The 18,948-nt window shown below is 34.4% G+C and overlaps 1 protein-coding gene across 1 annotated transcript in view; it reads right to left on the bottom strand.

Annotated features, from left to right (window-relative positions):
• Positions 1-18,948, bottom strand: part of LOC109065174 (copine-8-like) — a 123,644-nt gene that overhangs the window by 23,796 nt on the left and 80,900 nt on the right. Inside the window, exons 8-13 of the mRNA XM_042745989.1 lie at positions 18,383-18,486; positions 15,645-15,749; positions 11,599-11,640; positions 11,062-11,137; positions 8,959-9,012; positions 8,086-8,147 (exon numbers count right to left, since the gene is read on the bottom strand). Of these exons, the coding sequence (XP_042601923.1) occupies positions 8,086-8,147; positions 8,959-9,012; positions 11,062-11,137; positions 11,599-11,640; positions 15,645-15,749; positions 18,383-18,486 (443 nt within the window). The remainder of the gene's footprint in view (positions 1-8,085; positions 8,148-8,958; positions 9,013-11,061; positions 11,138-11,598; positions 11,641-15,644; positions 15,750-18,382; positions 18,487-18,948) is intronic.

Here is an 18,948-nt window from a genome sequence, read left to right as displayed (position 1 = left end):
AGTTTACAAGGGTGTAGAACAGAGTGAATTTTATGAGGTGTACTCTGAAGCCCCTGTTATACTTTCCGTGTCCGCGAGTCCGCTATGGTGTGCGCGTGACGTAAAAATCGTCATCAGAGAGTGAGCGCGGAGGCTCTAATGGACGACCACGTGCCTCCTATTTTTTATGTCAGTAGGCTTCAAAAGCACAATTGCACATGTGCAGGCAGTGTGAAGAAACCCATATTTGAACCTGTGCAATCCGTCAATAAAAGAATATAAAGACAGATGTGCAATAATTCTGGGCAATTGTTTGCTCACATGTTTGTTGCAGAGTGGACCATCAGTGTACACTTTCGGAAGTATAAATGGAAGAAGTCCGCATCCGCACTGTCCGTATACGCATCCGGATTGCTCATGTGGAAAGTATAACACAGGCTTGAGTCTAAGACATATGATACCGCTTTCCAGGATATTAAAGGCATCAGAAATGTTATTTATGCATGTGTTTTTCTCGTATTTGTGCTTTTAACATTGCACCAGGAGAATAGATAAGCAGGATACAGGATGGGTATGTGTTTGCTGGGACATTGAGCCAAGCTAACTAATGCCGTAAGTACAGATCTGTCTCCTCTCATTAGACTGCTCTCATTACCGAGCTTACAGCTGCAGTCACACACACACACATCCCCAAATCAGAAATACACTCTTAAAATGTGTGCGCAAGTGTGTGTATGGTCCTGTCCCCTGATCATTAAATATCCCAGCATGTCTAAAACTAACCAAAAAAACAACATTATTTTCATAAACAGCAACAAAACTGGTCAAGTAAACATGAAGCAACCAGACTGGAACCAGTTTGCATGTAGTAGGCACACTGTTAACTTAACATCATGCTAACACCAAAGCCCAATCAAAATCAGTTGTTGTTATCTCACACACACGCACGCACGCACACACACACACACACACACACACACACACACACACAAACAAAATATTTTATGAAGAATATTTCAACTGTTATTCATTCATTCATTCATTCATTCCATACAGCAAAAGCCAGTGGGGTCCAAAACATGTCATTGACTCTCAACTATCAAATCAGTCACACATAAGCGCACATAACTGGATGCTGCCTTAAAAGGTAGCTGCTAATTTAGACATTGGAAAGTGATATCCTAGTGAATTCACAGATGAGAAGGAGCATGAGACAGCTGAGTAAAGATATCCTACCATTACTCACATTCATTTGAGACTGAGCCAGTCATACCATCTGTTAGGATAATGCTTACAGCTCTCAGAAAACATGTTTGTGGCACACCACACACCCAGTGTTTCATATAGGCACATTAGTTGTTGCATTTTCATTTACAAAATTATTCCTGTTTTTTATGGGATTTTGATTGGCTGGCTAAAGTCTGAATTCATTCCTTCATCCATTTGTTTATTCTGTTTTCATTCATTTCATTCATTTTCATTTCATCCATACATTCATTTATTATATCCTAAGTAAATCAAAACACACACTCCATATACCAATGAAAGAATGCCATTCTGAACGAGGATTTTATTTCATAGATCAAGCCATCATGTTACAGACCCTTCCATAACTATTACACATATGTAGTTGGCCATTTGACTTCTACAGTTATGTAATTACGTTAGGCTGAAGAAAAGAAGTATTAGTAATCTTGGAAGTAGGAAATGATTAGGTATGATATCCGGGGCTCATCACAATCTAACAGTCTTCCAGAGGTTTCAAACAAACGGAACAACTATATCCTTGATGCCCTTGAGGGGACATCTGAAGGTAGTCTACTTGTGAAACGCCTAGAACTTAAACAAGGAGCTAAGTGGAATTGGGGCCCAGGAAGCGCCAGATTTTGCTTATGTTATAGTGAATGACTTGGTTGCTGCAATGTTGTCCATAAATGGTCTTCTAGGGTGACGTCTACAAGTTAACACAAGTTTTAGCTGGAAGGAAGAGAAAGCCATTTTTTGTTTTAAAACTGAGCACGAGGTGATGAGTAGTCCTCAAAGTCTCTACTGTATGTCAGAGAGGATGTAATGTTCTCTAAAAAAAAACTGATGTACAGAGGGTATAGAAAAGAATCACCCCACCTTTAAAATATTCACATTTTGTTGCATTCTGTTGCTTTTTTTTCAGCTGTATTTACTCAGTGCAACTAATCCAAGTGAAAGACATAACACCAACATGTCATAAAAAAATAAAAAAACAAACTCAGTTAAGTTGCACTGAGTAAATACAGCTGGATAAAACAAATACTGTGTCCATCTTCATTTCAGGCTGCAAAGCAACAAAATGTGATGATGTTAATTTCAGGTTGCAAAGCAACAAAATGTGATGATGTTGAATTGTGTTGAAATGTACACCTGCATGTGATCAGCAAAGCAGCGAGAAGAAAATACATGCTACTAGATGACAGTGCAGAGTGATTTAATGTGGCAACAGAAAAGAAAGAGCCCCAACCCTGAGCCCTGTGGGACACCAGCTCTTTCATGCTCTTGAAGATTTAGATTACTGCAGGGTTTAGATCCAACTCCAATCAAGCACACCTGAACCAGCTAATCAGGGTTTTGGGGTTCATTAAAAATTACAGACAGGTGTGTTAAAGCAGGGTTCAAAAGGAAGGTAGATCTCACAGAGCGGGAATAAACAGCCCTGGTGTAGGTACTTGATGAAGAGAGCAAATTAAATGAAGCCTGTGCGACAGGCTTTTAATGTTTGATTGATATGTATTCATTACTAGTTAAACAGTTACAGAATGAGCAGCCTTTATCACTGTATAACACATTCTCTTGTGGCTCCTGGCATAGTCTTGTCAGTCTAGACTAAAAATTGAGCCCTAAAGTTTCTCAAAAGTGTGCTCAAAAATCAAAACTTATCAAAAAGGCCTGTTAATTGGCAAAACAGTTCTGCAAATGTTTTTGTTTTCTCTTAAATAGACACCAGACTTACTCACACAGAACCTAATTTTTCATTCTGCTGTAACCTCCTGGGATTTCTTGTCCCAATTTGTTTCCCGAAGCAAGCTGAAAAACAGTCTGTAGCTATGTGTCGTATCTGACTATAGCAGAATTCATAGCAGAATCAAATGTCCGAAGAAAGAAAAAGCATCCATCAAAAGGTTAAAGGGGAAAAGATCATAGCCATGCACTACATGTACTGTATACCATCCAATATGGGATGACAGTTTCATAACTGAGAGCTCTGTGGCAGTGGCAACCTATTGTGATACCTGCAATATAAGTGTTTATAATGGGTTGGTTTCTGTGAATGCAGGTGTGAAAGCGTCTAAGAAAATTAGGGTTAGAAGATGAGGGCTGCCTCTGCCACAGATGGGACTCAGATGTTCAGAGAATATCCGCAAGAATATCAGATTTCATTATTTGAGTAAATCACAAAGACACCTGCTTCTAGGATTCTGGGTAAAGCAGAATGGTTTTGGTATGAGTAAGAGGAAATGAAATAAAGTCTTATGGAGATCAGCCACTTCATATACTGCATATTTAAAATGTATCTATGATATACAGATGCAATCACAGTACAGTGGTAGAGCAGCCCAATCATTTCTACAGTTCAGTACAATTTTTTATAAAAACTATTTTCTGTCACACATGCAAAAATTATTATTATTATTAGAAAACATGGCCTAACCATGCCTGACAGAGACGGATTAAAGTCAACAAAAGCCATAACGCTGGGACAGCTTTCCATTGGTGTGATAGAATGATTAATAAAAGTTGAGTTTTTGTTCTTTTCCCATGGTCTCTGGAAGGCTGATGAAGTTCTCTGTATGCATGGCGTGGAGAATAAAAATGCTTGCAGTGGCTGGAGAAATGTCTTGTGACATAAGCATGGGAGACGACAGATGTTGTTGACTGGAGGTGAGGAGACATTGTCAATATGAGGATGAGGGACTTCAGGGGAATGAGGCAATTTAGTCAATACAACATTAGTTTACTACAATATACATTTTACAAGCCACACATGCAGGATTTGTCCAATTATATCCATCATAATTTATTTCCTTTAAAGGGGTCATATGATGTTGCTAAAAAGAATATTATTTTATGTATTTGGTGTAATGAAATGTGTTTATGCGGTTTAAGGTAAAAAAACACATTATTTTCCACATACTGTACATTATTGTTTCTCCCTTATGCCCCACCTTCTGAAACGCATCGATTTTCACAAGGCTCTCTGAAAAGCGAGGTGTGCTCTGATTGGCCAGCAATCCAGCACGTTGTGATTGGCCAAATGTCTCAAGCATGAGACGGAAATGTTACACCTCTTAACATATTGTGAAGCCTTGTCCGGCTGGAACAACGAGACAAAAACATAAAAACCATTATAAACGTGATATAAACATGATTTCTAGTCATGTTTTTCTTTTGGAAGGTAAAACAAAAGTAGTTTCGCAAGTCTCAACTTTTATAAAGAATATCTCTGTGGATTTGAGACTTTAGTCTTTGCAACTTCCCAGACCTTTTTTATTCACCAAGAGCTTGTAACACTCCAAAGAGAAAGGAAAATTTGAAATCGCATCATATGACCCCTTTTAATGAAAATGTTACCACCTTCTCTCTTATTACACAGGCTTTTTTTCTTTTGCTACTATACTTCTATAGGGCTTTTCACATTGCACTTAACCCCACATTATTGTCCTAAAACCCCGCTTTTAACCCTGGGTAAAGGTATATTTCACACCTTTAATTTAGAAGTGGGGTTAGCACTGCTAACCAGTGGTTATGAAACCCTGCTCTGGAGCAGGGTTAGCTTTGTGGTGTTAATCCTGCATTTCAAAGCCAAACTTGTAAAGTGTAAAATGATATGTTAGAATATTAGGATTAGATGTTTAGCAATAGACACCCACTTGTGTGTTTATATATGTGTGTACATACATTCATATTTATATGGGAACATGTATGTGCAATATATGTTCACAAAAAAGGATAAAACTTTATGAATATTCCATGTAGTGCTCTTTTTTGTCTACATTTCTAAATATTTTTATATTTATCGATATATAGACATACATGGTCAATGCATATATTGCATTATATTGAAACATTTAAGCACTAGTTTCCCATATATGAAAATGTATTATGTGATATAGCACATTATATTTTGCAGTATATTCCCATATAATTTTTGTTTCGTAAGTGCTCTTACAAAGTTTTGTAAGTGCTCTTGTTCTTCATTCACCTCCTATATTCTGGTTAGGTAAGTCCTATTTTGTTGCATATAAGAGCTAATTAGCACTGAATCCATTCTGTCAGTTGAAATCTCAATAGTTCACAACAGATTAAAGCAAATAAGGGCAGAGCTAACATGCAGCAGCATAACATAGTTAATGAATCATGAAACTCTGGATCTTCTCCCTATGATGTATAAAGACAGCTGTTAGTGTGACTCAATCCAGGGTGCAAAATCCTCCTCCAAACACACAAACATGGCTGACAACAGCTGTCCTTTGAGAGAAATCCACACACAAAGCTGTATTTTACGACTGCAGATGCTTGCAGAGTTTTTCTCCTTGAGGGCTCCCTAATACCAATTAACTGATTGGATTGTTCTTCATCACAATGGCTGTCTCTCTAGAGCGCTGTGCTCTTCATCTCCTGCGGCTAATGAGGTGCTCTCAACACTAGTGTCAATCATTGCTCAGGGATGCCACAGAAAGACAGATGACAGAGTGATGGCGATGAGAAAGATAAGAGGAGAAAAGAGTGAGAAGATAAGGGGAGAAACACTAGCAGTTTATCACAGTAGAGCATTCAGTAATAGCAGTTCAAATAAGTGTCAATTAAATTAATATAGCGTTAGCAGGGAATATAATATAATATAATATAATATAATATAATATAATATAATATAATATAATATAATAGAAAATATGAAATATTTGATGAATTAAATATTTTCTAGGTGGATTTGAAATATTGTAGTAAATAAATGATTGTTTCATTTAATAAATGAAATTTTAATTATTTTAATTACATGTTTAATTTAATGTTTATTTTAAATGTAATATTTAATAAATTCAGATGACTTAAGAACTATTTATTATTAATTTGGTTGATAGTAAGTTAAGTAGGTGTTGTGTTGTTTATTGTTTTATTAATAATGTTTTCTTCATTTTTTTTTATGTCCATTTTGTGCTTTGGTATTGATGTTGCCATAACGACAACGCCATGACGCAGTGTCGAAGTTCCACTTCGAACGGGATTGTCTCAGGTTACGCATGTGACCCACTCCCCTGAGAAAGGAACGAGACGCTATGTCTCATTGCCATGCCTAGGCTATGCCTGTGTGCCTCCTTTTGGCAAGTAGAATTTGATGGGATGCATTTCAGGCTTCTGTTTATAGCCATGGCAATGCACTACATTGCATCACCATGTCATTACGTTCTGCCAATCAGACACATGCTTAAGACACCGGCTCACACGGAAGTGTTTTGATAGCATCAACACAATTATGGAGCTTCTTGTTTCCTTCTCAGGGAATCGGGTCACATACATAACCTGAGATGTTTTTACAATTATATCGGAGAGCCAAATTTTTTTTTTTTTACATTTGTACTTAACTACAACTTCTCTAACTGTCTTTAAATCTTTGTCTTGAGCAAGTATGTACTAACTTTTGCTTCAAACCGTTAAGCATGCTCATAGTTAGTTGGAGTATTTGGCTGTGGGCTACAGCACAAACACTGTCATGCAGAATTACACTAACAGTGTTTCATTCTGCAACAGCCAACAGGTGCAGAGAAGCTTTTATCACGGGAGAGGAAAAATGTAATCTGAGCGAGTTCTCAACAAAATCCATTTACAGCCTTACACAACTTTCCACTTTAGCCATTCACACAATGACGTGCACTGAAAAACAGCTGCCATCACGGCCAAGAAACATTGCCTTGGAGTTGTCTCCTGAAAAATGACACCACAAATAGTGCACTTACTCCTGTATATGTGCACTTGCATGTGTGTGTCTTTCTATTTACTGTACATGTTTAAATGAACAGTTCAGCCAAAAATGATAATTCTGCTATTGTCCATTCTTACATGTTTTTTTTTTTTTTTTTTTTTTTTTTGAAGGATTTTTTTGAAGGATTTTTCAATCGGCTGTGTAAGTTGCTGTAAAAGCTCCAGATCCAACATAACATAATCATACGCTAAGTATAATGAGGATAATGAGACATACAAATGACAAAACCACATTAAACCAATGTGAATACAAAAAGTAAAGACTCATTTTAAAAGTTTTTCAGCTTTGTTTTCTTTTGTTGTCACTCTTATACATCATTGACCCTTAAATCACTGGTGTCATTATTTACTGACTATCTCCAATCCTGAATCCAAAACAAGTGCACTGATTGGTCATTCATTTCATGATTTCTACTTTCTAATTGTATTATATCAAAAAAACGATGAGCTGGACATTCCAGTACTGTTACAGGAAGTGTAAGAGACACATGCAGACTGTACCCTCCAGGAGTGGACAAATTCAGCTCGAGTGCACTGACCTTTCACCAAAACACCTCAGAATAAAAGGAAGGAGTAGCCATTAAATTAGACGTCTGGCGGTGTGGTGTCAGAGCAGAGGTGACCGCAGCCTCCCTCTTGTCAGCATAATGAAAAGCATTGCTCTATGTGGGTGTGTGATCTGCCATGCATGGATGCACCCTGCCTACCTCTTGCATTTAATAGCACATGCATAGCAAACACCTGTGCTAAGATTACCAATCCAGCCTCAACTATTATCTGCCATGAATGGACTTGGTCACTCATGGTGTTTGTATGAAGTCTGTCATCTGTACTGCCAGTGTAATTACCCAGAAGCCCTCAAAACGGACATCAGAAATCTGTTGAGACCTGCTGTTAAGGACACAGACCACGTTGGGGGTGGTTTGGGATCACAGCTAAATACAGCTGTGTTGTCACCACTGCTAATGTGAAATTTAAAAGCACCAAGTCACTTTGCTTTCCACAGGCATTTGTTGTCCGTTGGGGTTTCCACCTCAGAAGCTGATTGTAAAGAAGAGAAGTGTGTGCAAATGAAATGAGCAAAGCATCACTTACCCGCCTTTGATGTAATCCAGGAAGGTGACTTCAATATCAGCGAGAAACGACAGCAGTGTCACCTGAAAACATGAAGTCAGAAAACCCCATGATGATTCTCTGTGTTGTCATGTCGCTCTATCAACATTACACGGAATCTTCTAAGTAAAACTGATTCTGATATAAGTAAAGAAAGACTGCCCCAAGCATACACAACAAAACAGCAGTAAATGAATAAATAGAAATTTAGGAACGTTTCTTTGAAAATGTAGCTTGTCAAGCTACAATCTAGCCAAAACTCAAAGTACAGTACAACAGTATTTATGCTAAATTTACTCTACTACTGGAATGGTAAATTAGTATTAGATTAGTATTATGCTATAATTTTAGGTCAATTTTTTCTGACTGGCAGGTCAACAGTTTTATTAGCTATTGCCATCCTTGTCATGGGGTGAGATTATCTATAGTAAGCACAATGCACATTCATAAGACCAAAACAGATTTTCATTTGATCTTGTGTTACATTTTATTTTTAGCATTGCAAGCAGCCTAGTAGAATGTGCATGGAATTATGAGTAATCCTGGACTAAGATAGAATGAAGATAATACAAATTTGCTGGGATAGATGGGTGAAATGTGTTCAAAATGTTTGACAGTGTAACCTCATGAGGACTGTAAATTGCATAAATAAATTTGCAGTCAACAAAAGCCAAATTTACACTGCAAAGGTGGCATTATTCTTCCGAAGTGGCATTTAGGTGTCTTCACACAGATTATTTCATGTAACAATGTTACTTTTAGATCCTCTCCAACACTGCAGCAAACGAAATCAACAAAAACAAAATCATACACTAGAAAGAAAAATAGCATGTAACATGAAAAATGTTTGCTTACAGTTCCAGAGTTGAGATATTTTTTCTTCTTGCCTTTCTTCTTGGGGTTTATGACCTGTGCAGAAAAATATAAAAATAAATGAGTGATTATAATCACTTATGGGATAATGTAATTTGTATAAGACCGAATAAATGCTACATAATTGAGATGCATGCAGTGCATGACATTACACAACACCCCATCTACGCTCCAGAGTTAAATTTAAGCAATTTTTAATTATCGTAGAAATTGCCTTTCTTAATGTGTTGACATTAGCCTTAAAATCTAATTTTCTTTCCTTTTAGTCTCTTTTAATACTGTGTAACAAACACCTGTTAGAAATGTAATAGGAATTAAGCATAAATTAAGGAAAGAAATTGCTTGATGCTATCTACAAATACAATTAAATTTTAAAATGAGTTATTAATGTACAGTTTTACTGATATTTAACCAGCAGTTTAAACATGAACTAAAATAAACAATTTTTTTTTTTTTTTAAAGCAATTCATCCAGTTACATTTTTAGTTTTGAATTAATATACAATCTTAGTCTATTAATGTACAGTTTTACTGTCCATGTAACTGGATGAACCGCTTTAAAAAAAAAAAAAAAAATTGTTCATCCAGTTACATTTTTAGTTTTGAATTAATATACAATCTTAGTCCTCCACACCACTACACCGCCTTAGCAGTGGAAAACCTTGTTATCTTATAGTCTCTACTGAGACATAAATGAGTGTCCGCATGAGTGTATTTGTGTGTGCAAGAATAGAAGAAAGAAGGAGAAAAAAAAGAGAAAGGTTAGAGAAATATGTTTGACAATTATGAGACCAAACACAACCAAAGACTGGGATTACAGTGATGATTATTCACATATGGAAAAGCATGAGCCACATATATAAAAATATATAACTGTCTCGGTCCCTCCCACTCACTAATGATGAATGAGTTATGAACAAATGCAGAGTCTGCCAACTTCTCTTTAGATCTGTGACTCCAAATCCTCACATTGTTGAGGATTGTAGCCTTTTTCTTAAATTATCTATCTATCTATCTATCTATCTATCTATCTATCTATCTATCTATCTATCTATCTATCTATCTATCTATCTATCTATCTATCTATCTGTCTATCTGTCTGTCTGTCTGTCTGTCTGTCTGTCTGCCTGTCTGCCTGTCTATCATAAACCATAATTTCAGTGTGATTTTAAACATTTTAGTTGCACATTACACCTTGGATTGTGTTGCACAATGCAATTGTTATTAAAGGCTGGGCAGTTTATGGGACAAATTATATACTAAATGATATACTAAAACTAAATTTGAGTAAATACAACAGTGTGCTGTAAGGTGTTTACAGTACATCAAGACAATATAGATAAAGCAGCAAAAACAGCTAATATATGTATATGCTGTGTATGAAATAATTAATTTACATCTGGTTACATCCTGAAATACTGGTCAAACATCCTGCTATAATTAAAAATATATTAAACTTCATATCTTTTCTTCTTAAGTCTTATTGTGCTAGCAAGCTAAATAAATAAACAAATAAATGAATAAATAAATGATTAAATAAATAAACAAATAAATTAATAAATAAATATATAAACAAACAAATAAATAAATAAATAAGGCTGGAAAATGGCTATGACAAGCTCCTTGACTAACATTACAAGTGCTCTAGACCTGGTCTGATATATGCAGGCCAACTGAACATCTACTTAAGTGGAAAAATATGTTAAATGTCAAAATCATTTGTGCTGATAAATGTCAAAATCAATTGTGTTGAATAATTCAGATATATACTTGTACACTGAGATCTGTTGTTTTTACATGTTTCTTTAAGATTTTTCTTTTCTTTTTTGGTACCCACACACCGAGAGCTATAATGTGTGGAATTTAGTAGAGCCTTTAAAATTGACCTTGTCTGGCAGTTCATGATTTTCTCACTTATTAATTAAAAACAAAAATTGCAGCCTACTTGAATAATACAATTAATATATACTGTAAGCTACAGTATATTTGTTATACTGTGAAATACCATGTTAATGAGCTCTGCACATGAATAGAATAGAATTTATATATATATATATATATAATAAAATTAATAAAATAATATTACCTCATACACGTTAAATTGTGACTGGCCTCTTGACAGTTCTCTGTAGCTTGTGCTGAATTCTCCAATGAAGTCATGACTGTGTAAACACACACATACACACAGAATTTTTTAAACCATCACATGTCCCTTTAGGGACTCTGAGGAATTGATTTTCTGCATGTGTGGATGAATTGAGTTTTGAAACACAAAGGTGTGTGTTTTGGGGTTTTGCATCTATATTTTGCATCTTCTCATACATGTTTTGACCAGAAGAATAAATAATTAATAATAAATAAATTATAGTAAATTATTTGACTTTATTTGTTATTTGATTTTTTTTCTTTTTTTTTTTTTTTTTTCTTCAGATTGCAAACACCAATACACTCAAACAAAAAAGTATTTGAAATGCTGGACAATTTGATCAGAAGAGCATTTCATTCTCATTTCATGCTCATTTACTGTGTCCCTGTGAGAAGACTTTAGTTATCAGTACATTACATTACAAATTAATGGATGTGTCAGGTGTGTATATTCATGTGACTGTTCACAGTTCAGTACCCGCCATCCCGATCCCAGTCATACACTTCCACCTTGATCGTTCTGTTTAGAGAGAGAGAGAGAGAGAGAGAGAGAGAGAGAGAGAGAAGCAGCATTGTACATTGTGCCTTTGTGTAAATTCCTTTAAAAATGAATTTGAATAAAGCTCCAGACAATATCACACATCTTGTACATTGTTATGCATGTTGAGAATGATAAGAAAAATCTGGTCTGTCCATTCTGACAATTTTCTCCTTTTCACTGCAAGTCTATGAGATTTTTGTTGTTGTTGTTGTATATTAATTGTAATTCTGATCACTAACAAAAAGTAACAGCACACCTCTCTATAACAAGTCACACAATTTAATGTATCATTGTGATGTCTTTTTTTATTATTGTATTATATATAATTTATGAATAACTAATTCCATAACGCAAACACTGCTGAAGTTTAACATTGAACAACAGTAATAGTGATTAGAAATCATTTATAATAAACTGTTCTGAAGTAATATACACTGTAAAAAAAAAGTCTGTAGTTTTTACAAAATAATTTTGGCAGCTGTGGTTGCCAGAATACTTTTGTAAAAAATACAGAAAAACTGTAAACACAATTACGGCCAAAAACTGTAAATTTTACAGTATAAAACTTTTATTTACAAACAAGAAAATTTGAATGTAAACCAGTAAATTCAACAACGCACACTGCTATTAAAATCTGTTTTGTACCTTTAACATACTGACAACCACCATAATAATGCAGGTGGTAAAAGAGAAAGCCATATGAAGAATCGAAGTTCATCACAAGTAGCTTCGCCACAAGCAGAAGTTTATATTAATATATAGAAGGTGCACCAAAGTCATTCATGCAAACACAAACACCATCATGGTGACACACGATACTTAAACAATTCAATAAACTTTCATTAAACAGCAGAAGATGTAACATAAAGCCCAAATGTACAACTGATAACAAAAACTATTAAAAAACATGATTATTTAAACAAAATACTTTCAAATGTGGAGCGTCACACAGGGAATTCTGGGAATATCAGGTTTTACAGTTTTTGACTGTAAATTATACATTGATTTGTTCTTTTTTTATTTCTAAAAACTGTAAAATTAACAGCATTTTACTGTAAAATTACATGAAATGTCTGGTTAGATCTTTTACAGTTTTTCCCTGTATATAGTACAGGAACTTACTGTTAACCTATTAACACTTTTTTTTTTTGTAGCGTTTTTACAAAATTGTACAGTTAAAATGACACTTATTTTTTACAGTGTACAATATGCTACAAACAAATAGCCTAAATTATATAAAAACAATATTTTATAATTGTAGCCATATTTTTATAATATATAGATGGGCAACCTCTCAGGTTCACAATTATTTTTATTTTTTTGTGGAAAAAAATGTATACCTCATCGAATGCATCGTTTCATCAATCATGCTAAAATTAGTCTACAGCATAAACTTGTAAAGTGACATACATACTTTATTGTGTATTTTTTAAAAACAAACAGACTAAAACTTTAGTTTTTACAATATTTGCATGTCAAATTAACAAAATTGTTTTTGTTATGAGTATTACAGTATTTCTCTTGTTTTGATACCAATAATTTGTAATTTTAACAAATAATTTTGATTACAATCACATATTGTTATTGTAAATATAACAAAATATTATGTTTATAGTTTACAAAAAATTCCACTGTGAATTAAACAAAAAAAATATGTTTTGGGGTTTACAATACTTTTCTGTATGGATTTTACATAGTTTTTCTGTAAATTTCACGGTCATTTTTTACAGTGTAATTCTTTAGCCTAAAGCTGTGTTCGTGTCATTTTGGAATTACTATATTCATGAGATGACCACGCTGAGATACTAAAAAGCTGTTCATGTCGTTGGACAATTATTTGTTTCCATGGTAATAATATGGGTATGGCCTTATTGTTGATGACAGGAAAATACTTAAAATGCTGCACTAATTAACCTCTTTATTGTTTTTTCAAACCTTGAAGAGCAAAGAAAGGACATCAGGTGTCATGGACTATAATAAAATCACAGGGAACTTCTTCAGATGCTTGTGTGAAAAGCTGAAACTTTTGTAAAATTCAGTTTCCTCATAATTTTGTTTTGTAATTATAACAACTATAATAATTAGAGTCAATTTGATAATTCCAATATGACACAACTCCAGGATGCTGGTTGAGATTCTCAGAATACTAATTTGGCATGCAATATGGAATTCAAATGATGTTTGATTATAGATGTGCATTTGATATTTTTGAACATTTTTTGAACATGGCCGATCAGATTTTAGAGCCAGCACTACCCTTTTCAAAACTGGGATTATAACTTAAATCTCTCTAAAATCAGTTTACTTTCCTTTCCATGGCACTTTCTTTTTTTAGAGAGGAAATATTAAAATATTTCACACACTAGGGTTAGAGGGCCGGATTAGTGCATTTTGACAGAAAATAATTACAACTCCTGCTGTCCGTGGCGTGACAGGCGAGTGATGAGTTTGCACAGTTCAAATAGAACAGCCCTGTCAATTACATGGAGCTTTAACGCAACACATGCTAACAACAACCCAATCTCCACAGCATCCCTTAGCACCCATTCTCAGTGTTATCAACCGCGAGACACTCCGTGCTTCTTTATTAGAGCTTATCTCATGTCCCAGACTCCTCCAGACGCCCAGCGCTCTTCCTATCCGTCTGTCTGTCGCTCTCTTAAAGCTGAGGCATTGTGTGGGAGAGTGCGTTTACGGTACCGATCGATGCTCATCAGTGAGTGCCACTACCAGGAGGAACCTTCCCGCTTTATCGCCACACAGCAAGAGTCCTGTTTGAGCCACTCATAATGGAGGCTTCTGGGATACCATGTAGCGGCTGGGATTCTCTTCTATGTTGTCTCGTGTCTCTTAATATTATTTTTAACAGTAAAATAATTTTTCCTATCCCAACATAATATGCAGATATTACTATAACCAAAACATTCATATTTTTTTTTCTGTTTACATCTGTGTATTTGTATTTTTTATTTGTTTATTTTTGACCGGTTTACTGTATTCACTGGTTATGTATGTGTTCTTATGTTTTACCAATGTAAAAAATAAAAAATAAAAAAAAATCTGTAGTGGACATTCTTGTTTAATTTATAATTAAATTATAATTTATTGATTATGTATGTCATCCTTCTCCAGCAAAATTGTTTGTAAAGGGAAGGTTACATAATGCCATTTTCAACTAAAACATAAACTTTCCATGCTTTTGTGATGTTTATTTACACGACAATGGTATTTTGGGGGCCTGAAAAAACAAACTTTGGTTTCAAAGTGCAAGTTTTTGAAAACGATGCCATTATAGTTTCTGCGTAAACTAAAAAAAATGCAAATTTGTGAAAATGGTGACATCATGCACATACATATTTTTTGTTTGGTCTATGGGAATGCACACAGTCGCATAATGTTGATGACATCGCCAACTACTGGCATGAATAATAAAGTGTTTTTGTTTAGTTGTTTTCACAGATCCATGTGAACGGGAATCGTAACAATGTTGTTGTCTGTATGCAAAAACTTTTCAAAAACACAAATGAAAGCATTTCTATTTTAGTGCATCGTTGCTGTGTAAGCATTCCCTAAGAATATACATAAAAGTATATTTGTATACTGTCCAGCTATTATTGAATCAAAAGTTTTATTACTTTATTATTTTTTATTATTTATTTTTTTTATTTTTTTTTTATTAATATTTATTACTTGACTAAAGTGATTTAAAAATTAGATTTTTTTTTAATGCCGACAACAACAACAGTTGGTCCAGCTGTATGCTGTTCACACATAACTAAGTGACCTCAGCAATGTAAGATTTAATTGATGTGTAATTTTCAGACAATGGTGTGAGTATATAACTTAACCATAGTTTAAATAGGGCTTAAATGTGAAGAGATCAAACTCAAAGTGCTTTATGGCAACAAAATAATGTTTCCCACAACCAATTAAAACACACACCAAATTCTAACAAACCAATCACAGTACAAAACACTCCATACCTGTCATAATCGCCATTGCACAGGGCTCTGACGGGCATTTTAAAGGCTTGCCACACAGGGTTCAGATTGTTCTTCACCACCTCTGTTTTATGGCAAATGGTAAATCTGTAAGATAACAGGATAATAGCTGAAAATATGTATAGTATGTGCTGACATCAAATCAAGATGTTTGAAATCAAACATTAGAACATAAAATTAACTAAACTAAAATGTTTAAATGTCTTTAATATATGCATTCATTTGATATAGTCTACTTATTTGAAATTGGAAATGATCCATTCCTCTCAGTCTGATTCTAAAAACTGATCAGAACATTTGGAACTGACAAGGATTGTTTCTTTTTGTAGCATTGCATTTGTTTATGAATCATTGATTTATAATGACCCTCTTTAAAAGTAAAGCCATTCTCTGAATCCATTCCAATCTATAGAGGAATTTAATCATCATCAGAGCTAAACAAATTAAACACCAACATTCAAAGAACAATAATATGAATAGTAGCAGGAGATTGCAGCTTTACACATGTAAAATTATTGTATGTAAATAGTCTGATAAACATAGTTTTATTATTGTATTGTTACAGATTATAATTGAGTTTGCAGTTCCAATCTGTTTTGGTGCAGTCAGTGTATAAAATCAGTTGTTTGTAGTGTGAGTGAGAAAGGTGAAGAATACCACTGCATAAATTTACATAGCATACATTTATTTGAATGTCATAATTACTAGAGAGTGTCATATTTAAACAAGCCTGTTTGTGTTCTGTAACTTAATGCAGTGATAAAATTATGTGCTAAAATGTTTGAATCGATTGACAACCCTAGCTTAAAGACATAATTTAAAATAAATAAAATATAACTGAAATCAGTTTTATGTTTTAACACACACACAAAAAAGCTGAATATCATGTTTGCCTAAGCTGAAATCACACTTTATCACAGGCATACAGAAATAATTTATGTACAATAATATTGAAAACTGTCTAAAAAAAGGTGATTATTATTGGAAATTTGCATTGGTTTTTATTCCTAAGCATCAATAGGACTGTTTCAGAAACTGAGCAAATATTTGACATATTTGGTTTGACTTTCTGATGCTGGCCCTTGAGCTATACCTCTCTCAAATCACCACAGGATTTATTTTAAAATTTAAAAAAACTGTGTTTTTTATATGAAGGAGAGATGAATGGATTTGTTGATTTGTTGTGTGATTAATAAGCTGATTAATAGTATTTTTTTTATTTTTTGTTTTTTACACACACACAACATTAGAACATAAAATTAGCTAAACTAAATGTTTAAACACACACACACACATACATAAGTACTGTTTACCTCATGTCCTCATACTTCGGGGGGTGAAAGCTCTTTTTGAAGTGTGTACGTGTGTGTGTTTTAGTGTTGCAGAAATAAATGATCTTAAAAATATCATGCTTTGCTGTGTTTGGTTGTTTTGGGGTGGTTCTAATGCATGTATTGTTGTGTTTATTGTATTGATTCTAGTAGTCAAATAGCAACATTAGCTTTTTGTAAATGATTTTGCAATTCCATTTTAAAAACTGTATCTATAGCCACATACACACACAAACGGTTGTGCCATTCCTCTTCTTTTTAGAGTTTGATGGTTTTCAGGAATGGCAAGCACTCTGTACTCCCAATAAATTAAGATAACATTAGCTTCTAGTAAGCTGCCTTCCTGTCTACTGTCTGACTAGGCAGCATCATTACTGAAATGGAACCTCTTAAGTAACTCCTCTGAAACACTCACTCACTCACTAATTAACCACTGACTTTCAATGTATTGACGAAAAACATTTCTCAAAATATCTAAGTCATACAGGTTTAGAATATGACATGGCAGAATTTTTACTTTTATTAAGGTGAACTATCCCTTTAAGTACATGGAAGATTTGACTCATAATTGATTCCAAAAGAATTTGCTGTTATTACAGTGCTAAGCAACCAACATGACTATGAGACATGAGACTATGGAGAAGAATATGTGTGTGTGTGTGTGTGTGTGTGTGTGTGTGTTTTTTCTGGTGATTTGTTTTGTTTTTAGTGATGATTGTTGTTTTACTTGATGTTGTTGGGAATAAACAAACGGAAACATTGGCTAAATAAGTGGTCATAAAACACACACCCAAACTAATTTACAGTAATTTAATTTTGGATATGTATGTTGTCATAAAACACACACCCAAACTAATTTACAGTAATTTAAAATATCAAATCAAATATAATAAAGTATTTAATGAAAAATCACAAAAAAATCAAATATATATTCACACACACACAGACACACACACACACACACACACACACACAAACACACATATATATAGATATCTTTGTTATTAGATATAGATGCAAATTATTTTCTACTGAGTATAGAACTGTAGCTTAAATAAATAAATAATTAAATAAATAAATGGAGAAATAAAGCTGTTAAAACTCTTGTATCTGATCTACACAAATAAAAGCACAGACATTCCGAGATTTCTCAAAGCTGAATAACCCCATTGTCTCTGAGTGAAGGAATCTGGAATTACTGAGGAACAGAATCAACCAGATAAGGGGTGACTGTTCCATTCCAAAAGAACCCCTTCTGATCCAGGTGCAAAGGACTATGGGTATTAATCTAAAGGAATTCAATGGAAAGCCATTTCTCCAGCATAGAGCCTGGAGATGAGATTGATGCTGTGAGCACTGTGAATCCGCTCATGTGTCTGTGTTACTCACGTTCCATCCTCGTTGCTGCGATAAAACACTAAGAAGGGGTCCGATTTGCCGAAGAAGTCCTTTTTGTCCAGTTTGTTGCCACAAAATTGCATCATCACAGACTCCTGCAGGGTGAGAATGTTTTAGAAAAGCAGGTTATTACAACAATATCAGTATAAATGAGCTGATTATTTGGCCATTCAGGGTTTCTAGACAGATAACATTATGCAAATGCTAAACAGCTTGGCATGTTACATTTGCTTGACTACTGTACCCAGATGGCAATGCTAAAAAGCCTAATCAGAAATCCATTTGACAAGCGTTTTATGTAGACACACATTCACTGTCTGTGTGAGATGCAATGCTTCAGCAGGGAATGGGATAAGGCCTATTGATCCCTGTTGTGAAAGACAATTGTAACAATTACGCTAGCAATGCGGAGGTCTTTCTGCATGTGTGTGTGTGTGAGCACAGCTGAAGTTCTTGGCACATTGCACATGCTAGTACTGAATCCTGTGTTTTACAACTAAGATAAATCAGTTACTTTGAAAAGACTAACAGACATGCTGAGAAGCCAAATGAAATTA

This window comes from Cyprinus carpio, chromosome A4 (assembly GCF_018340385.1).
Source record: "Cyprinus carpio isolate SPL01 chromosome A4, ASM1834038v1, whole genome shotgun sequence".
Classification (NCBI taxonomy): Eukaryota; Metazoa; Chordata; class Actinopteri; order Cypriniformes; family Cyprinidae; genus Cyprinus; species Cyprinus carpio.
This window is presented reverse-complemented; position numbering and strand designations above follow the sequence as displayed.